The sequence below is a fragment of the Oreochromis aureus genome, linkage group 8, assembly GCF_013358895.1.
Source record: "Oreochromis aureus strain Israel breed Guangdong linkage group 8, ZZ_aureus, whole genome shotgun sequence".
NCBI classification, from domain to species: domain Eukaryota; kingdom Metazoa; phylum Chordata; class Actinopteri; order Cichliformes; family Cichlidae; genus Oreochromis; species Oreochromis aureus.
The window spans coordinates 27,178,739-27,195,115 of record NC_052949.1 but is presented as its reverse complement, the minus strand read 5'-3'; the positions used below and the strand labels follow the sequence as shown (position 1 = coordinate 27,195,115).

Below are 16,377 nucleotides of genomic sequence, written 5' to 3'. Positions count from 1 at the left end.
ACAAAACAAACAGGAATAACTTTACAATGACGCATTTTCGGTACAGAGCACATCTCCTTTCTACTTGATTAAACCCAAACAGGGCCGCTGGTCTCCGGAGAAGCCCGTTCAACAGCAAGCGTGTGCTCAAAAACAAACCATGCAGAGGATGAAACTGGATCCACCTTCCTACCTGGAAAGCGAGCTGAGCGATGTATGTGAGCTTGTCACACTCAAATAGGCCTCTGGTGGTGTACTGGAAGACTGAGGAGGTGATGCTGTCAATTAGGTTGGACACCCGCTGCTTTAGACCTTCCTCAGGCTCAGCCTTTAGAACTGCTTTCTGGAAGACCACACTAAACGCCTGAGGACGCACAGGAGCAGGTACAATACAGAAACAGTGTCTGACATCAGTGTTAAAAGCACAAGAATAACAATACTGTTGGATACAAACTCATAAGGTAATCCAATAAAGCAAATGATAACCCAGTAATTGGGTTGTGTTCATACTGATCTTTAAGTATAAATTAGATATCATCAGTCTTTGTCATTTACAGCTGACTTGATGGATATGATGCAGTGTTCTAAGAATGAACTGATCAATACTACTTTGGCTCTATAAGGAAAGCCGACAGCTGTAATTGATTACAACGTTTATGTATGTATAAATATTTCATCAATGTGGTAAGCTTGAATTAAAAACTTTAATGGACATAGACAATTTAAAATTATTTCTAAATACAAAAAAACAAACAAAATAAAAATCTTTAGCAATGGACCGTATTAATAAGTAGTTTATTTTCAAAATCTGGTCATCTGTGCTACAGTGCTCCAATTTTTTAATTACAGCTCAAAGCTATTTTGTTATAAGGTAAAGACCCTCAAGTATTAGCTAGAAAACCCTAACAACCAGATAAATACCAAAGAGGCAAAAAAATCATAGAGAGACAAGGACAAAGCATAAACTATGAGTGAGAGTAGACAGTTAATAACAAGCAGAAATAGCACATAAACATATATAAACACATAAGGAGTGAAAAGTTCTCAGTGCATTGTGACCCAACAACCTGAGCCTATAGCACTAAGGGACGTTCATTGCACTTACTCGTTTAGGGGGCTTTTCTAATTTTCTAATAATTGTTGCTGCACTGGATCTGACTTCTGATTCCAATATCACGTCATACTGTGATCCTTCAACATACTGAACCATGCAAAGTTTGAAGTACTGGAAAAACAGTTTGTACTTGGTTGAAACAGTGCACTTTTTGCAGCGACTGTAAAATGACTTATTACCACAGAAATACAATAATTGTCCTCTTCCACTGTAGGAAATGTGCTGTCATTCCTGTTCATTTAGCAGAGTCACACTTAGCTCTGAGGTTGTATACAGAACACATATTATAATGTATTTCATTTCATTCACAAGGTCAAAGGTACATAAACACTGAATGTGTTTTCATTTGATTATGTTGGGAAATAAGACGGGCCGAGGCAACTACCTGCGGAGTCGGAAGAGATTGCAAACAATATCTCAGGCTGCCTTCTCTCAGCACTGCCTGGCTGACAATATGAAAGACATTATGCTCTACATAACCACATTAGGGAGCCACAAACACAATAAAAGCGGGGCAAAGAGCATAAAACACAGTGAGCAAATGGAAGGAGGAGGGAAACAACAGAGAAGTGAGTGTAAAGAAGGGTCTCACTGGGGGCCCATGACAAGGGTCGGTAACATGGTGGGTCAATAGACAGGGTACCTTTAGAGAGAACTGATACATGGGGTGGATTTTATTGAGGTCGTTCATTGTGAAGTACAATAAGGAAGCCCGTGCTGCTGCTGGTCGGAAGTGCTCTCGAGCCTCATTGATTTTGGTCTCTGTCACCTTGGCTTCTCTTACCTGCAGTAAAGAAGTGCAAACGGAATCACACTCATATACATCAGCACAGACATGGATATACTCAAGGTCCATCAATCAGTTAATGATGAACTTGTGCACAATCCATTAAAACATACTCCAGTGAAGAGCAGTCCTATTGCAATTTCACGCTTCAAAATGTCCTCACATTCTGTGGATCATGACAATCATGCTTTTTTTTTTGTTTTAATAACCAGCAAACGTCTGTCCAATTATGTTTAAGAATGAACATCTGCAAAGGAAGCACTCATCTTCTCACAGACAGAAGGCACACTCTAAGATTAAAAAAAACACAGAGCTTTTAAGAAGTGCTCAAAACTAATTCATCTTTGGGAGACTTCATACGCTGAGCTGATGTGATCTTGTCATCTGACCACAAGAAATAAAGAATCAAAGCAAGGGAAGCAGAGCTGAGAATATGGCAACACTTTAGGTGACAGTTATTCCGCACCTGCAAACCGGTATAAGGGAAGAAGTACGGTCTACAAAGGATACTGCATTCTACATTTCATTTAGGATAACATTAGAAACAAACTGCGCTGTTTTGTACATACCTGACACATACTTAATAGTTAAAGGGTACAGATTTATTTAGACATTGACTATTTTCTAAAGGGAAAAGGAACTTCAGAAAAATTGCTTGTTCTAATAACTGTAAAAACAATCCAGTATTTTCAGGAAATGCAGTAATACATTTTCTTTCTGCTTGTTTTGAACTTTCACAAGTTCTGATGCAAAAGTGTGCAGAGACAGGTTGGAAGATCAGGCAAAATGCTCTGTGGACTACGATTTTCATAGATGAAATGGAACCTGGGGAGGTGGAGGTATGCTAAGGAGAGAAGAGGAATGAAAATCAGCAGAAGCAAGACAGACTACATGTGACTTGGGTCAACCATCTAAAGTACAGAGAGTGCACAACAGATGTGAAGAAGAGAGTACACGAGTTTCAGCTGTGATTTGTGACAGAACGAAGGAGCAAGAGCGAAAGAGAAGTTTTACAAGATGGTAGTGAGAACTGCTATTATGCATGATTTGGAGACAGTTGCACTGACAGGAGGTCGAGGTGGCAGATCTGAAGATATTAGGAGTTTTATTAGGAGCAACCAGGATGAACAAGATTAGAAATGAGTACATGAGAGGAACAGTTCAGGTTGAACACTTAGAAAGCTAATGTTGAGATGGTTTGAACGTGAACAGAGGAGGGATAGTGGACAAGGGATGTTGAAGATGGAGCTGCCAGGCAGTAGGAAAAGAGGAAGACTTCAGATGGTGTCAATTGTAAGTGCTCTAACGATAGCTTGTAGTCAGGAGTAACACTGTCACTTGAAGACTGTGATCTAAAGTGTGAGAAAAGATGATAAAACAAATAAAAGACAAAAACCTTTTCTTCTATCTCAGCAGCTGTGCGTTTGGTTGTCTCCAAGTTTTCCACCAGCTCGATGTCACTGAGGAAGTTTCCTGAAGCTGAAGACAAACGGGATAGCAGGTTGTCCTCCAACGTCTTCAGAGTAATCTTAAAGTCGTTCTGTTGCTTCGTCAGGTCAAACTTTAAACAGAAAAAAAAGAACCTCAAAGACAGAACTAATCAATACAGTCTGCATCAGTTCTCCGGACACATGAAGGGAGTATTCTGGAATGGATTAACCAGCTTCTGTTTGGTTGCCGACATCAAACTTTTGCAGAGTCACCTAACCCTTGGTGTGATGAGGCCCGTCGATTTGAATAAGATGGGAGGGCGCTTTGATGGGGAATTACACACACATCTTTTCTGAATTAGCTTTTACGAGATGCCGTGTTTACAATTATGTACCAATGCAGGCATCACGCAGTGCAATAATAGGGTTATTACCTCCCCAAATGAATTAGAGCAGTCCGTCTTCTAACAAAGCTTTCAATCTAGCAGGTTTTTCTTTTTTTTTGGTTTTGGCTTAAAAAAAGTACCTGAGAGAAACTTTCACTTTTTTTCAAAGCCTGGTGTTTGAGAGGAGAACAAAGTAGACAGGGCTTCATCCTGCCCTGTCCTTCATTATATTCTGTTGCAGCTCCTTGTTTCTGCCTGTTAATGACTTTGCTTTATTGAAGTTTCCCTTAATAGAAGCCTCCGCGACCTTTGAATTGTTGTAATTACGGAAGGGTGGGCTGTTGTGAGATTTGCCTACTTGGAGCGTTGTCGGTGACTGATAATAGCACAGGGGTTTTTTGAGTGGCGTGATCCCTGACAGACGGCTGGTAATACGTTTCTGGCAGTGCTGTTTCTGCCCACGTGTAATCACAGAGGATGCTGATGGGGTGGAGAGATGGGGTGTGGGTGGAACTGTTCCTCCTCCCTCTGGCAAAACTCACACATGACAAAAGACGTGCTTGGCTTAGATCGCGCCAGGGGAGCAGATAGTTTAAGAGATCACAACGCTTAATTGTTCTCTTTATGACAGTATTTCCTACTGCTGCGATGAGAGGTATTTCACACCATTGTTAGAACTAATTGAGCCTCTGTTTTGTTGAGTCCCAGATGCTTTAAATTTTATGTTATTACCAACTCTGTAGCAGAAAAGTTGCACACAGAGAATGAATCGTGGCATTTTAAGGAAAAACCTGACATGTGTGGGGTTGGAAAGGAAAAGAAAAGAAAAAAGCCGGGTTTGAGTGGTAGACATTTAACTAGAGATATTTGCCTGAGTGACTCAACTGTGACCTTCTACTTGCCTGCACTCTCTGCTCTTGCGGGGAAAAGCTATCCAAGCTAAAACATTCCCAACTGGATCCAGTAATGAGTCAGTTTTTAGCGATTAGCTTTCCTCTGGCACATTGTACTTGCAATTACCCTTGCTTTGGAAAAACAAACAATTAACCAGTCAGCAGAACACTCTAATTGGGATTAAAATGAGATATTACATCTATCATTTTTTTAGGCAAATGATTAGCGAGAGCCAGCGAGCAGCCCTGTTAAGGTAATTTAGGAAGTGGAGCATTTTAGCTCTCATTAATGCCGAAAGGCCTGCGCTGGAGCAAATACGCAAGCATGCACACATACGCACACAAACACACTTGCATGTGCTTAGGGATGACGACGTAGTTATTGTGGTAAAAGGTTGTAGACTCATCCCCCTGTGCACTCTCCAAAAAGGCAACTTGACATTTTAAGCTCCTTAGCTCCATCTTTGGCTTTGCTTAAATGAAAGCGCTTTCACCCAGCAGTCATCTTACGGCTCAGTAGCAACGCTAACCTCATTAAAGGTATAATGGCACAGAGTCATTCGAAGAATATAAACAGGTACAGCCAATTTGCACTCCCTCATCAATCTGATGATTGTTATCACTCCGGGTTGTTTACTGACAACAAAGAGCCATTCAGTACTTCATTCTGTCGGCCACGTTTTGATAGGAGGGGGCTCGGGAGTGAACATAGCCAGCAACAGCTCACCCCCACCCTCACCGCAACCACCACCCACCTTCAACTTTCAGCGTTAATTAAAATGATAAGTGAGCTCTAGATCTTGTTTTTTTTTTGTCATCCTCCAATCTCAGTGAAATGCTAATTAAACAAGCTTCATTAAATCAAACTTTATTTCTTCTCGATTGGATTTTGCTGAGGGGGCATAAGGCTTAAAATAACTCTGGCATTTTGGCTTTTTTAACTTCTCTTTTCCCATCTTCATTTATTAAAAATGCTGATTTGACTTTGGATGAAAGCCCACAGGTTGGAGTAAAGAGCTGCCCACGGAGACCCAACACAAACAAAGGCACCTCGAGAAACCATCAAAATGCAAATAGGATTGTGTTAGAGTAAATCTGCCTCACCCATTAACAGAGTTCAACAGTATCTTCCATTCTGATCTCTCTGAGTCACTGCTGTCAGCTACACTTGTACTCAAGAAGGAATTTCTTATTTCCCCTTCACTCCTCAACTAACAAGAGCTGCATTTAAGGAACAGTGAAAGTGTGTCAATGTGTCGTCTAATTACTGCGGTACAGTAGTGCTATCGGCCAATCAGTTTCAAGCAGCTGATATGCACTGTAGCTTTGATCAAGTGAATTTTGGGTTAAATATAAACATCAGCCCATACTATGGATATTGGAACTAAGAGCTGCTCATTACTTCTCTAAAGTTGTCTACAGAGCTGCCAGGAACTTGCAGTAAATTGCTCACAGTACTGAGTACTGAGCCGGACAGCTGCAGCTGCTGATCAGCAGAGTGGAACAGCAGCTTTCTAATCCTTGCTACCTGAAATAGAATAGCTCTACAGAACAAAGGCAGCCATTTACATTAAAAAGGGAAATACACCTTACAACGTCGTCTATCTGCATTTCGCTTGATTTTGGAGATGTGTGAACATAAATGAGGCTACAAAACTAAAAAGCTTAAAAAAGCTTAAAGCTCCTTACGGGGAGCATCAAGACACGATTACATAATTCTCAAAGTTTGATGATAAACGGCAGCACATCAAAGGAACAGTACCCAGGGTGACTGCAACACAATGGTAAATTAGCACATGTCAGTGCTTCGAAAGTGAACAGGATTTTTTTGATTTAGGATTGACTATTTTACTGGGCAGTGCTTCATGGAATATTCAAATACTTTTTCTGATATCGTCTATCATCAAATTATTTAAGATGGTAACTTGAGCTCATGAACAAATTTCTTTTTGTTTGACCTTGCATCAAAGCAATGTTTCCAGCAATGAAAGGTTTTAGTCAAACGAAAGGTGAAAATCAAAGAAAGAAAAGGAAAGCGTGAGGTCACATATACTGATTACTGTTCTGTAATGTGTTTAGGATCAATGTTTGCATATAATAAAGGTGACAGTCTACACCTTTTCTTTAGGAGCAGAGAACAGTGTGATAGGCTCAATGTGATGCTCGCTATAGGATAAAATATCTGCTACTGTCGGAGTCAAAGCAGGCTTTACATCTGAGCATCTTGGGAAACAGCCACATGTCTTTGATGTGTCAGCTATTAACGTGATTTATCTTATATACAGCAAACAGAGTGAATGACTCCATGTATTACAAAGGGTTGGCTTGATGTGTGGGTCAGCTCCCTTTTCTGGTTATATGGAACATGACTTTGCAGTTTTGGTGCAATCATAGTTCAACTCAACTGATCTTTTCTACAATAAAAAGGTTACTTTTTATTTGTGGAAAAGATCTCTGTTAAAGTAATTGTCGAATCTAGTTTAGTAATAGTTTATTTAAAACAAACTTTGCCCCACATCTGTAACCTGCTTTGCAACCCACCTTTAGTCCCCCCTCTCATTCTAATTTAATGGTAAATGGACTGGTTCTTGTATAGTGCTTTACTACTCTAACTGAACAGTCAAAGCACTTTACACAACTTGCCTCATTCAACCATTCACAGGAGCACTTTTTTATATGCTTTTCAATTTAAGTGTTTCTATCTGCCAAAGAATATCCTGCTCTTGGCAGATTGGAGCAGCCGGGGATCAAACCACCAACCTAGCTGACCTCCTACTACTACCTCCTGAGCTACAGCCACCCTGTTTAATCATTGTCATATCTGCTGTTATGGTTTCTCCTTTCTCCACACCTTCAGGTTTTTGGGTGCACACATGGAAGGGCATGGAAGTAGCAGAACACAACAATACTGCTAAATATAAAATAATGCAGATGCCAAGTCACAAAACAAAATCAGCACTTAATCCGTGTATTTCATTGTGTCCAATCAGAAACACACCACCATTTTCAGAGGCCAGGTGTTTAACTGATTACTGGTTTCTATTTGAGGAAACTCTCAGTGGGCAACTATTTGCTAACATGTTGCAGAAATGCAATCAGTCCAAACGACACATACTGCTGCTTTGATGTGCGAACCTCGTATCAGAGAAGGATAATGGTAGCTGCATGGCCATGGTGAAGATTAAAAAATGAGTGAATGTGCAGTGTGCTTACGTGCCAGCCTGCACAGACAGAGAGAACCCCTCTGTCACAAGAAGGTACTGACAGAGCATGAGAAACAGCGCGATGATACAACACCAATTGATTTCTGCATTTCAAATGAACTGTTTCAATATTATTTGTGCTCTCAGAGCAATATGCAAATTTCCCGTAATTGGGAATTAGCTCTGGGCAAATGTTTGTGTGTCACATTAATTTCAACAACTCCCCTAAGAAAACACTATTGGAACACTGCTAAGAAAATGTGAACATAACCATACCTGAGGATGGACATTAATATACTTTGAATTTAAAACTACCATTTGATGTACATTTAAAAACATTTCATTTAGACGACTTCATGCTCATACACATGCCACGTGAAAACACTGGTGCCGATGTGCACGTTCACAGCCGTGCAGGTTCCCAGTCTCCATAAGTGCGCCATCCTAAACCTCATAATTATCCCACATCCACCAGCCATTAATCAAAGATGCTAGCTGATTGTTTTGGAATCAAAGAGCCCAGACCTTGTGATGTTTAAAGACAGACAATCTTTTCTTGCTGACGAGAAGCATTAAGGATGGATAATGACGAGCAAGAGTGTTATATGCAGCTCCAGGAGGCCCCTGACTCCTGTGACTGTGTCTTTTAATTACACCTGCTCAGAAAAGATGTTAAGAGAGAAACTCAAAGAGTCCAACGTGAATGCTTGTTTGTTCTCTGATAACATCTGAGCAGTGTGACAGATGCTCCTTTCATGTCTGCTCAGGTTCACTTTTACATTCCTGTAACATATTGGATGAAAATGAATCTGTCAAAACTCCCCTTTGTTGTCAAATAGTTGTATCAGGCAGTGATGCTCCTTGACGACATTGACTTTCTCACCTTCAGCTGTTCCAGATCAGGTCTCTCCATGCTGACCACGGCAGTCAGCAGCTGGTCCTCCAGACCGTCTCTGGTCACTGTGAAATTTATTAAGGTGCACTGGGCCTGCAGCTCTGGCTGATAATGAGGGCTGGCAAGCTTGGTGTGTAAAATGAGACGGAAACTGGGATTGTACTCGCACTCCTTGTCTCCAATCTTTATGTACCTGTTTGTATCAATCAGGAACAGAAACGTTTGATCAGTGAGGGTTTCTTGATGAAAGTAAAGATTCTGAAACAGCACATATAACAGTGGACAATCTCATTAATGGCAAAGCTCTTAACATCTGTCTTTTCTGTCTTTCATATGTTTAATACAAACAAATATCTTCAAACTGGGACACTTTTTTAAAAAATATTTTAAATAAGAAACTGTCAAAAATGTCTTTTCTGCAAGGACGATAGTTTTTGACAAGCCAAACCAACTGATTTTTCTTCATGACAGATATAGTTTTAAAAATACTCTCAAAGGTATTACAGTTATTTCCTGAAACTGCTGCACATTTACACTGCAGAAACTTAGGAAACTGTTGGGGACACATATGACACTCTAGTAAGCACGAATTGTCAGTACTATATGTTCTGTAACCCTCTATATGTATTTAACAGTGACTGAGCCAGACAATTTTGATAGGTGTGGCTATGCTGAGACTATTACTTACATCGGGGTGTCACCAGAACAGGCTTTTTTTGTTATTTTGTCATGTGGTTCACTCACTCTTTTCACTGGCTTATTTAGGCACAAGGAGGAACACCACAAGCACTCTATCATAAGCTTTTTTATATAACTAACTAAAATCATGAACAGCTGTTTAAATCCTAAAGTTCTTTCAATACAATGTAAAACACTTCTTGTTTCTAGGTAAGTTGCTTTTCCTACTTCCTAATGGTAAATGGACTTGCGCTTATGTAGCACCTTTCTGCTCAATTTTGAGGATTCAAAGCATTTTCTACTAAAGGTCTCCTTCGCCCAGTCACATACACACTCACAGAGTGATTTATCTAAACATATTCAATTTTATCAAACATTAAATTGTACACTCACACTCCGACAGATGTATCGGGAGCAACTCAGGGCTCGCTTACTTGCCCAAGGATACTTCAACACGTGGACTGGAGGATCTGGGAAACAATCCACCAACCTTCCTACTCTACCACCTACAAGTGTGTGTGTGTATGTGTGTGTGTGTATATATATATGTATATATATATATATATATATATATATATATGTAGATCTGGTCAGAGGGGTTTTAATTGGTTTCAGCTGATTTAGTGTTAATGAGGTTAACAACAGGTGCACAACAGAAGCAATAATGAGAGAACAACCAAAGGAGGCCACTTTTTCCTCCTTGTCCTTTCTGTTTTTTCACTAAATGACTAGGGTCACTGTCACCACTGATAGCATGGAGCAATGTCTGGAACCCATAGAGGTTGCACAGGTAGTCCAACCAAATATGTGTCATTGCCAGAAGGTTTGCTGTGTCTCCCAGCACAGTCTCAATAGCATGGAGGAGATTCCAGCAGACAGGTAGTTACTCCATGAGGCATTAGCAGGATTGGAGGCAGGGAGTTCTTGGAAGATGAAGGAATTGATACCACTGACTTTGCCCCCCCCCCCACTGCGAGACCTAAATCCAATAGAACATCTGTGGGATATTATATTTTGCTCCATCCAACACTGTCAGATTACACCTCAGGCTGTCCAGGGGTTCAGTGTAGCCCTGGTCCAAATCTGTGAGGAGATTTCCCAGGAAAGCACACGTTGTCTCATTAGGAGCATGCCCTGATGTTGTCGGGTATGCATAGAAGCATGTGGGGCTCTTCTACTGAGTACCATTTTAAGTTGCTGCAATGAAATTTTGAGCTGCCGCATAATTTTTACATTGTGATTTCAGGAGGTCTTTCAATTCAGCTCTCTGTAAATTGATAGTTTTCATTTCCATCAATTCCATCAAACAATGTCCTTTCATTGCTAACACATTACCAAGTCAATAAATGCCACTGTCCATCTTCATTAACAAGAAATGTTATATAGTGTAATTACTGATACAGCTCATGTATTGACTCTAATGAAGTAAAATGTATTTAAAATATTTTTGTGTGAAAACCACAGACATAGCAAAATGGTTTATTTGGAAAGTTCTGCTAGGCTATAACTAATCTCAAAGATTTACATTTATAGTTTCTATTTTTAATTTATCATGTGATGTCAATAATTATAAAAGGCAGTGAAAAGAAAGTTGCTGTGTTACATATGAGTAGAAAGTTTCCTGAATTAGATCATTGTCTGAAGCAGTCCCTTACAATGCTTCAGAAGATTTTCATTCAGTGATACAAGTATTAAGGCACCTTTCAACATGAGCCTTACCTTCCCTTCTTGATGGTTTCTCTGCCAAGCAGAGGTCCAAGAACAGGATCTAGCGTTTCTTCCAAGTTCTCTATCAGAACCACATCACCTGCTGCCAGCGCTCTCTCTATGGCATCTAGGTATCTTTAAGGTACAAATAACAATGAATCTATCAAAATTCTGGTTATTAAATGTCCAAAAATACTCAGTACTGCAATTTTCTATGAGGCTCTTACCCTCGCTGTCCGATGCGGATGACTTGCAGGTCTTCACCATATTTATTTTTGATCCACTTGATGCCCTGCAGCTGGGGGTCCACCATGAGGGGCCAGCGTTGGCAGGAAGTAAGAATGGTAGCATTCTCCATGGACATCCTGTCAGCAGGTAGCCCCTCATTCTGCCATGTAGCAATGTCAGCGTCGTCAGTCAGCAACGTCAAAGGGTCCAGGTCAGGTGTCACTGGGATAGGAACCTTACACATGATTTGCATTTTTACTTAGTTTTTCCCAATGAACTGTTTCAATTCTTCTTCATGATGACTGACAGGTCACAAGTCACAGCAATGGTGCGTTATTAAAAAGGAGCAGATAAACTTTTCCTCTAGTATTTTCAATCTATGTTCATCCTCAAAAGTCGACCGGCAACTGCTGTTAGAATAAAAAACATTGTGGTTTCCATGTAGAGCAGGATTACATTAGGGACTATTTACAACTGCAAATGAATGCCCAAATTGGTAATCCTTTCTTTGGATCATTATCAATAAATTGTATGTGATTTGTCATTAAACTTAGTTAATAGCGCAAATACTAAAAAATTAATACAAGAAAATTAATGTTTAATAATATTAATAGAAGAGCTAAACCATCAGTGAACAGTGAACATTATTATAACAGACATGTCTCAGGCGGAGAAGCCCAACCAATGCTGACAGTGGTAGTGATAAAATACAATGCAACTGTAAAACTGTACTACCACTGTTTTGTATTTGTGCCTCAGGACTGTGAACATTCTGCAGTGGTATTTTTAAGCACAAAAAACAGGCATTATATTGCTAGTTATCAATGAATGTCTCTACCTTCACTTTAAAAAAGGATGCTTAAGGGTGCCTGTTGTGTCAAAATGTGATGGTCCCGCCTGGGTGTGAGACCCATCTGTCATTGTGACGGGTGATTCATGACACCAGTGTCAGAGGACACCTTGTATTTATCTCTGAGATGCCATAGAGTTTGACTAAACAGCAGTGTTTAGCGCCTTGGGAATTAGAACAGCAATGTACAACATAACTTTTTCTCAATTGGGCCTCCAGGCAAACAAATGTCCAAACTGGTAAATTCTCTTTAACAACCATTAAAAATGAAACGATTGATCGCTAATGAAACTTTAGTTAAAGTTTCAGGGGTAAAGTTTTACTGACCTCCAAATAAAGCCAACCTAATTTATTTTAATAGTGCTGTTTTAATCTATAATTATAGAGCATATTAGCAGATTTACATTAATTATATAAATCTGCAAAATACTTTGAAACTAAATCTCGGAATATAGCCTCAACCGCACTGCAAGAGAGGTGAGCTGCTTTCCCTCGCATTTTAACAATCCAAACAGGTAGCTCAACGCAGGACTTTTACTGACATTTTGTAACAAAACACCGCTTGTTAGTGAGGGTTCATTTCAGCCAGTTTGCTTCACAGGTGGACTCAAATTATGGAAACACTACTAGTGGCCCGAATAGGCCAGCAGCTGCCCAATAATGGAACATTTACCAGTACCATTACAATTTGCAAGCAATAATAAATAGATAAACAACACTATATAAAATTTTATAACTGCAGTTGTTATTGTGTCCTATCAGCCATGATACATAACCTAATTCAATATATAATTGATAAACTATTGTAAGTGTTTTGCATAACACAAACTAATAACTGGTTGTAACTACTGAGTAAGCATTAATATCCCTTGAATCTGTTTTTTTTTTTAACAAAAGCTACTTATTTACTCAAGTTATATTATTAATCATTTAAATTTGAACCATTTAATAAAATATATATTAACATTTTCTAAAGTGCTAGCCACAAAAATAAACTGAACAGATTTCTGTTTTCACCACTGTACATTTAGCTGTGGGCAAAATTCCTAAAGTGCTGACATCACAAACAAGCAATTAATACATGCCGAGATAGAGAAAGACCAACAGGGCCCGTTGCAGATTCATTTCTGTGTTATATTTCAGTCAGATTTATGAATAAAGGTTTTCAAAGACACAACTTTTGCAGTTTGGCTAATTCAGGTTGAAATAACACATAGTGAACCCACCTTCAGCTGACTGAGATAAGGCCTCCAGGTGCTGTCCATAAGCTGGACCCTGTAGCGTTTGGTAAAATATCCTAGGTAGGAGATGAAGGTGGTGATGAGGAGAACATCTCCACACAGAGTCCTTTCCTGCTTCTTGAAGTTCTCTACAGCCTCTGCCCAGCGAACATTCTCTGATGCTAGACCACCCACCTAAACAGAAAATAGCAGCAGACCACTTTTTAAGTTTTTTTTTTTTCATTTTTCCCAATGAAATATACGTCATTCCAGCATCTTCCCCAAAGCCATTGTGGAAAAAAGAATCAAAATCAAGTGATGGCTGCAGCTGCCAAGGTGCCAAACCATAATTTAAGGAAATCTCCAGAACAATGCCGTGCTACCTTTGAGTTACCGTGCACTTTAGCAAGTTGACTGCATTTGCACTGACATTTTGGATTGACTAGGCAATAAGCACAACCTCAAACCCCGTTTGTTGCCTCTGTCAGGTCTTTTAGAAGCTTTCTCTGAATAATTTAGATTATCATACTAGCATTGTCAACATTCATCTTTGCATTTTGCTGCTGTAAGCAGGAGATTTACAAACCAAAAGATGATTACAGGCTTTATGTGTATATGTGAATATATATATATATTATATATATATATATATATATATATGTATGTAAATGTATTGTGGACCTAAAGGCAGAGACAACCACACTAACATGGGACAAATAAAATAAAATATAAAAACATTGGTAAATTGTTCCAAGATAAATATATTAATCTAAGTCACAGTTATAGACACACTTTCACACTGGATTAATTAACATCTGTCCTAGCAGTTTTTCCAAAGACTAATTGGAATAAAGTTCCAGTTAACACTTTAAGTTCTGTCATCATTGGGGACGATTTGATTAAATTATCCTCCAGTGTTGGAGGATAATCTAGGAACAAAGAAAATAATAATTACTGAATTGCAAAATTCAATATATTTTTAAAAAGTCTGGTTAACCTTCTCCAAAATATCGGGTTATAGTCACCACTTATAATGACTCAGCTCTCATATTTGAACTACTATTAATCACTTTATCCATTTTAACCACCCTTATTAAATAAGCAGCACGATATATAAGTGAACACAGCGTTCTGATGGCTATGACAGATTTTTAAAGGAGGCTCTTTGTCTGCAGACCATTTTGAATACACATTTGAGATGGTCCCTATCTTGTGTATTATTCAAGGTGGCAGCTTTTCATATCAAATCATGGAGTAGACACCTGTGCAATATCAGACCATTTCTCTTATTCTGCAGCGCACAAAATCTTTGCAGAAGACTGGATGAAACGTTATTTATAAGGATAAAGATGTCTAGTGTTTTTTTTAGCCTGTCAGTAAGTTGTGTCTCCATTACTGAATAAAGCCTTAGCTTCTAGCGGTTTAATTTTGCAGTCTTAGATAAGTATCATGTGAATTGCTCCTAAGACAGAAGGAAATGTCAGAATCTTCTCATGAAGCCTTAAAAGCAGGTTGTCTGTAAGGACTCAGAAAAGCAGTTGTGCTACATGACATATCAGCAGGATAAATGATGGTAAAATGGTCAAATAAACTAATTACTCTTTTTACTGGAAAGTGCCATTACATGACTCGAATCTAATTTCAACAGGCCAAACTGTGCAAGGTGCCTTGCTAGGCCCAGACAACAGTGCCGGGAGCAAATGTTCAATATGATGCAGTCAGTCCATGACTGGCTGTCATCCATGCTTCCCTCCCAAGCAGCTCCACCTCACCTCACATGATATTACCTGATGCATGCGTGTTAAAAAAGATTCTCTGTCTTTACAAGCTTTGGTGGACTTCGGTGCTGAGCAGTAGGCACAGATTTTTTCTTTTATTGGTGAGTATTCACTCACCAATCCAAATCATTAAATTCAGGTGTTCCAAGCACTTCCATCACCACAGGTGTATAAAATGTATAATCGAGCATTAGGGCAGAATGGGTTGCTTTTAGGAGCTCAGGAGCGTTACCATTGTGGTATCATTCTATAGTAAGCTGTTGGTGGTATTATAACAAACTAGAAGCAGAATATCAGCAACTAAGCCACGAAAACTGGTGCAGAAGTCACCAACTTGCTACAGACCTCTAAATGTCATGTGGCCTTCAGATTAGCTCAAGAACAGTGGCACAAGAACGCAGAGAACTTTATGGAATGGGTTTCCATCTGTTCAAAACCATTAGAGAACATCGCTGACAAGTCCCTTGAGTACTTCAAAGCCTCACTGTTATCACAAAAAAGTGTGATTTTGAGTTCCATCTGTAACCTTCCGAGGGTACGTCTGTGAAGGTGGACAGATGAAGCCGACCCAGAGAAAATCAATGCAGTAGCTGATTGCCCCACTCCAAGTTTTAAATGTGACTAAAGCCACACCCTTGCCAGACTTTCCTCCTCTAATGTTTCCTTCGTTTGGGCCCAGGAAGCAGGGTCAGGCTTCCAAGAGAGATTCTCATCTCTGCTCATGTTCTGATCAATCCGATTCTTTTGAGAAACAACTCTGACACTCAAAACATTTCTGTATAATTTTATTTTATTTTAGTTACCTTGGGGAAAACAAAAATCTAGTTTTTAATCTTATTTTGTTAAATATTTACGACCTACTAGTTTTTACCTGCATTTTAGTTAAAATTAATAACCTTGATGGACAATGTTGGTTGTCTGAAAAAGTAACATATCTTTTCCATTTATTTATACCAGTGGGACCACAAGGGGATTTCTGTCAATCATGAGTTATTATTAAATCATATAACTGCACAAAAAGTCACAAATAAATTGAAATTTATAACATTAATACTCTGTATGTATCTGCAGCAATCCTGTTTTTTTACCCCCAAGACTTTCAAGTTGGCAGAATAACTACAGCATGAAATAGCAAAGATTTCAGGCCTTCATTCATATGTGGCCCAAATAGCTTCTATGCTATCTCATATGGCATCAGCTCCTCTTCTGATTGTATTATCAGATTAAGA

General features: G+C 39.2%; 1 protein-coding gene across 4 annotated transcripts in view; it reads right to left on the bottom strand.

Annotated features, from left to right (window-relative positions):
* Nucleotides 1–16,377, bottom strand: part of dnah9 (dynein, axonemal, heavy chain 9) — a 167,059-nt gene that overhangs the window by 37,147 nt on the left and 113,535 nt on the right. For all 4 annotated transcript variants that reach the window (XR_005614072.1, XM_039616385.1, XM_039616386.1 and 1 more), the window contains 7 exons: nt 13,377–13,565; nt 11,300–11,535; nt 11,085–11,207; nt 8,676–8,880; nt 3,277–3,441; nt 1,737–1,877; nt 173–343 (listed from right to left, as the gene is read on the bottom strand). Coding sequence is in view for 3 of the 4 variants with exons in the window: in XM_039616385.1 (XP_039472319.1) it covers nt 173–343; nt 1,737–1,877; nt 3,277–3,441; nt 8,676–8,880; nt 11,085–11,207; nt 11,300–11,535; nt 13,377–13,565 (1,230 nt within the window). In the remaining variant the exon portion in view is untranslated. The remainder of the gene's footprint in view (nt 1–172; nt 344–1,736; nt 1,878–3,276; nt 3,442–8,675; nt 8,881–11,084; nt 11,208–11,299; nt 11,536–13,376; nt 13,566–16,377) is intronic.